This window comes from Priapulus caudatus, unplaced genomic scaffold (assembly GCF_000485595.1).
Source record: "Priapulus caudatus unplaced genomic scaffold, Priapulus_caudatus-5.0.1 Scaffold133, whole genome shotgun sequence".
In the NCBI taxonomy this organism is placed as follows: Eukaryota; Metazoa; Priapulida; class Priapulimorpha; order Priapulimorphida; family Priapulidae; genus Priapulus; species Priapulus caudatus.
This window is the reverse complement of record NW_014577194.1, coordinates 678220-684373: the sequence shown is the minus strand read 5'-3', so window position 1 is coordinate 684373 and position 6154 is coordinate 678220. Positions and strand designations below refer to the sequence as shown.

Sequence of the window (6154 nt, the reverse complement as noted above, 5' to 3'; positions counted from 1 at the left end):
TGATGCCGGATCGTATGTGGTTGCGTCAGGGGGGACATGAACAGTATTACTCAATGCCCCCTGCCACTGGAAGTCCCGTATAACGCGTTATATATATATATATATATAACAGAAGAGAGAAACATAGGACTGTAGATACACATATTCGCGTGCGATACAACAAAACCAGCGATCTGTTGAAAGCCTCGATTGCTCGCTTCCGTATGGATTCTCTCTCTCACTCTCTCTCTCTCTCTCTCTCTCTCTCTCTCTCTCTCTCGCTCTCTCTCCGCTTCTCTCTCTCTTCCTCTTCTCTCTCTCTCTCTTCCTCTCTCTCTCTCTCCTCTCTCATCTCTCTCTCTTCTCTCTCCTCTCTCTCTCTCTCCTCTCTCTCTCGTCTCATCTCCTCTCTCTCTCACACTCTTCTATGCTCCCCCTCTTCTCTCCCTTATATTAGCTCAATATGTTTGACAGTATCCTCAGCACATTTAGTTAACACGCCAGACGCTCCTCCTCCTCCCCGCGTATACAAAACTTACGAGTTTCATTCTCGAAATGGTAGTAATATGTTTGCTGTTTATTTACCCGCGCAGAAATAAGTGCCGAGCTTTTCGCAAGGAGTTATCGTTTCATATAGCATCATCAAAAAGGCGTGTTAAATAATTAAGCTCAGTATACTAATCCTACATGAAGAATTAGCAATGCTATTCGCAGAATGAAATGCTCATATAACTCCGCCATCTTTATTTTTCTGCGCAATTCTCGCAGGAAATTAGAACACATGATTGCCACCCCGCACGTACCACGCACGCACGCACGCACACACATACGACGCACCACACTCAACGCAGACACACCGCTGTAATCCCCACCGCCACGCACACCACCACGCACATGCTATACCACACGCACACGCACCACGCACACGCACACGCACGCACAGCGCACACGCACACGCACACGCACACGCACACACACACACACACACTACTTAAGCCAACATCAGAATTTCTCCATGATCGCACGCCAGATAAATGCGCATCCATTAATTACGTTTGGATTCGTTCCGCCTTTAATATCACGCTGGCCACACAGTCACGACGAATATAGTCGAGCGGCGATATAGCAAGTTTAATCATTTTCATGTTAACGTTCCTGTGTGAACTAAGCTCGGTTTATCGTGTACGTCGTCTGTAGGGATAGTGATCAAATGAGTGCAGGCAGGCTCGTTAGAATTATTTCGCTCACAGTCACTGTTGCCTTCTATCCTAGCTTGTCAGCTCTCCTATCTATCGTTTGACTAAGCTTGCGGACAAACGAACGACTTCGATATAAAGGACGTTATTAGTTCGTCTGCGTTCATACACTAAGCACAGAACAGAGTCTAGTTGTTGCTAGCAAATCTTGTACAATTTGTTTTTGATTGAAAACTTCACAGAACACGAACCGCCACTTGTGTAATGTGTGACGTGCTCTTGACAGCATGCACCACATCGTTACCAGTAACGTTAAATAGCCATTGAAATCTAACTAGTAGTTAGTAATAAATAACCATGAATAAAATTAGCTTTCAACAAAAGTAATGTTAATGGATGAACGAAACACGACAGACGCGATTAGCAACACTTAGAAGAACCGTCGTAGATGTCAAGGAGCCACCAACGCTCCTAGAGTGATTGTGCGATTAGTTATTGGTGTAGATTTTAGGTGACTGCGTAGGATTGCAATCATTTACACTGCAACCCAATCCGCCCATCTTTGCACCGACGGACAGAAACGTCAGTTGTTATTACTGAAATCGTACTACATGCGGACGTGAGTTAGCAGCCATGCAGGACCACTACATACCGAAACCTCTAAATCGTGGACTATATTCGTCAACAACAAACCTCGAGGCCGCTGTTGTGTCATTTATCTCTAATGACGAATTCATCGTGTCACCGTTCTCGCCATCAATCTTCCTGCAATCCGGGCGGTAGAAAGAAGGATAACGACTTGAGTACACTCAAGATGGAGTGCTGGACAAGTGCTAGATAGTATGCTATCGCAGTGATTCAGACCGCAGCTCACACTCTCCAATTAGTCGCGCTTTTTGTCGCCCTTATACTCGGCAACTCCGCAGTAACAATATTGACTTAGCGCGAGAGCGACGTACGGCCCCTCTAGCGGCGCGATATCGCAATTTCATTTACGTTTCGCATATTCTATACGCGCTCACCTGATGATACTCGGTACGATGGCGATGGCCAACACGTAACCTTTGCGGTGACCTTTGATGCAGAGCTCCCTGCCGCTCTTGCCTTGCTCGATCTCGGCGCAGGGGCAGCCCGTCTCATTTCGGAGCTTCTCAATAGCCGCGTCCAGCATGTTGGCTGCAAAGGACGAATGAATGTCATGTAGATCTAGTGTGCATACGTGCACGCATGGGGGCAGGTACACGCACACGTGTGCGCGCGCGTCGCATACACGTGCGCGCGCACACACAGCACGCAAGCACGCACGAATACGCGCAAACACACACCCACCACCAGCACACACACACACACACACACACAACACATACCAACAGCACACACACCACACACACACCACACACACAACACACACACCACACAGAACCACACACACAGGGCACACACGACACATTACCACACACACACACCACACACACACACATACACAGCACACACACACATTAACCACACATACATCACACACACAATGCACACACAGCACACACAACACACGCAGCCACACACGCACACACACACACAAACACACACACCACACACACACACACACACAGCACACACATGCACACACCCGTTGGCGTGCGCAGACACAGGCATACAATAAACACGACAGTGTAGTTGTGTAGATGCATGGAGTGGATTCTTAATCATACAGCTTCGACTTTCCCATTTTAACCGGACTCAGGAAACCCTGTCCGCCGCGCCGCGCCATTACAAATGCACACGCAAAACACAGCGTGCATGACTTGGCCGCTACGAAAACACAAAGATTCAATTACGATACAGAATTACATTAATGAGTTCACTGGCCCGTAACCTGTAATCAACCAGGACGCGACACGCCGACCGTTCGATAACTACCGCACTGTAGATTTCGACAAAATCAAATTTTCATTGGGAATTCGTTATATATATCCGGCAGAAGTAACCAATCTTATAATCAAGAGACGTTAGCGCCTAGAACTTGCTCCATGGCAGCGACTCTGCATTGGGTCGCGCGGGGCGGCTGGGGGGCCGGCCGGCGTGTCGGATTTTTATTAATACGACCATCGTGCACGCGGCCTACGTTCTTGATAATGCCGGATTTTTGCTTTAGCATCAAATCATTCAATAACATTATTTCTTGCTTTATCTCAATGCATGCAAATTGGGCTTCAGTATAACCAACATAATCTAATTACGGAAATAGAGTTTTCCGGGCGGGGGGGGACGATCGAAATTAATTCTGTCACGTATACACGGCCCGGTTAAGTGGAGATTTCTCACTGCAAGGCGTGTGCGATAGGTGCGAATAGTTATCGCATGAATTGAATATTCAACGTGTCGAATACGACAGAAAACAGAAGAATAGAGATATAATAGAATTGAGACTATAAGAGTTCTTTCGTAGAACAAGTTGGTTTAGCAGCTGTGCTTGAAACATGACGCCGTCGACTATTGTATTTGTGGAAGGGTACACCCAAGTGGCTAACTAATCGTATGTAATTTAGATGTGATGGCGTTCTTTCAGAGAACGAGACGAATAGAGACGAGGGGGACAGAGTGACGAGGGACAGATGAGAGAGGAACGACGAGAGAACGATGAGGCAATGAGAGACCGCAGAAGCGGAGAGAGCAGAGAGCAGAGCGAGCCGAGACGAGAAGCGAAGGGAGTTGTCGCAGTGGTGCGGTGAGAGAGGAAAGAAGCCCAACAAGCCTACAATGACTTGGATCTTTTGTTTCTCTTTCTACGTAAAGTGTTCGCTTCCATTCCAGTCTTGTTTACTTATTAACGCGCTGATGTTAACTAAAGTCTTGAAATATACGTGTGCTGCGAAAACTTCTGCATAAGCCATTCCATTGAGTTTAGCCGGCTGGATAATTACCTCGCGGAAATTCGCTTACGCGCACAAATGCGAACAAATATGTATATGAACACGTAACCAGCTAACTAGTAGCTTATAATAACATCGAGCATTGTAGGCATAGGCACATCTATGCTCCACGTATCTTTTTAGCGCAGTACATTGACCTCCCCGGTGCGATGCTTCCACGCAGCGACTCCGGGTGGCTATAGTGACACTACATATCTAACCCATGACAACTACCCGCGCGTCCTAACGCTTAACACTTGCATCTGACCATCAGATAAAACACGTTGTCGAGGCTCTACTCTGCGACAGGAATACTCTGGAGGCCACCGCCGTGCCCAAGAGTAACATGCTCATTTCTGTAACGGCTAACGGAGCAGTAATGTCCGTGATCCGCTTGACCTTCCTTGACTGGCGGAATAGCCGCGGGGGCGATGCCATGCGATAACTTCCGCCCCAAATCGCCCGCCTTCGGCGCGCTCCGAACCGTCCGCGTACGCGCGCAGAGATGGCAACCGGGCAGTTAGATGCGATATGATATGACTACTAATTTTTCTTTTTTTTTTTTTTTAGGGTTAGTTTAGGGTTTAGGTTGAGGTTTAGGTTAGGTTAGGGTTAGGGTTAGGGTTTTTTTTTTTTAAGTGGGCCTAAGCTTAGTGCATATCCTAAGTGCCTAGTAGTTCATTCCACTATTCGCATTCTTTTCTAACTGCCGGGTGCCTCCAGATCGAGACATTCTTGCACCACGGGGAGAAATACACATTTTCACCATACAAGGCGGCCCGTTGTCAGAAACAAACTTCGTCTTTAACATTAACCTCAACATTAACTTTTTCTCTTAGGCGTCTGACGAAAATTCGAATACAAGTTGCAGAGAATTGAAAAATTTCTCGCTGAACTTTTCTCTTAACTTAAGATATCCCTAGACCCTCCAAATTAACTTAATATTAAGATGGAAATAATACATTTAGGACATAGAATTACAGATCTTTAGTGATATTATATCTTCTTATATGTAATGAGTATATATTCATGTTTTTTCCTCTGAAACAACATGTGCAAAAACAATTAATTATCTTACCGATGTGAAGCCATAACAATAAGGTTAGTGCAAAGACATTTACAAAGGTCGCTATAGGATTGTTCTTTTGTTTTAAATACTTTTGCACTGACCCTTATCACCTATGTGCACTGAGCCACACGACTCTCGCGTTCGTGAGATTTGCTACAGTGTAGAGAATTTTAGTGCTTGTTCGCTGACAGAATAATTCAAGACCGTGGCGTTTTTCATCAATATTATTTATAATGTGTTGGCCATCATAATATGCCACAACATGACTGTAATTACAATAAATGTGTATGAATTTGACTTTTTCGTGATCGTGCGCATCACAATCAGCAGCCTTGTTGAATTGCTGATTATCCGTAACAGTTTTCACCTAAGATAAGTTTAGGTTCACGATAGGTTCTCTCGTTCAACGCGCTATTACTTCTTCGTCTATAACATAACATTAGCTCTTTACAACTTCAATGTAATTTACGAGCAGTTCTTGCAACGGGCCCCTCTGCCCGGTAAACTTGCTATTCATTATTTAGCATATTGCTGTGCATCGTCTGGCTACTTCTTCACACTAATCGCCTGACATACCTGAGCTGCGTCACGCCGGCGTTCCACGTCCTGAAGAGGTTCGTCTGCTCGAATCCCACTCTGTAGATATATATTTTTAATTATTATTTTACTTTTTCTGTTGTTAGGGTTAGGGTTAGGTATAGGGATTAAGGCTTAGGCCGTTTCAGGGTTACGGCGTTATGGAGGGTTCCATGCGCAATATACATCGTGTACACTATCTGTGTAATTATGAACACCGGCATCCCCGAAGTTGCGCTCTTAAATTCGAAGTTGCACCTTGTATCCCGGATCTTTCACGCGAAACTACACGTTCCGGCTATCTTCCGGAAAAATTCATGTATTCTCTCCCCGACACACGATGCCGCCAGAGAGCATGGGTCCGCATTTTTCGCGCCGCGTGCAAAGCACGCACGCACGTATACACATATGTTAACCATAGTAAT

General features: G+C 45.7%; 1 protein-coding gene across 1 annotated transcript in view; it reads right to left on the bottom strand.

Annotated features, from left to right (window-relative positions):
* The window catches only part of LOC106805919, a 92583-nt gene that overhangs the window by 16223 nt on the left and 70206 nt on the right, over positions 1-6154 (bottom strand). Inside the window, exons 2-3 of the mRNA XM_014807690.1 lie at positions 2198-2351; positions 1869-1940 (exon numbers count right to left, since the gene is read on the bottom strand). Of these exons, the coding sequence (XP_014663176.1) occupies positions 1869-1940; positions 2198-2346 (221 nt within the window). The 5' untranslated portion in view covers positions 2347-2351. The remainder of the gene's footprint in view (positions 1-1868; positions 1941-2197; positions 2352-6154) is intronic.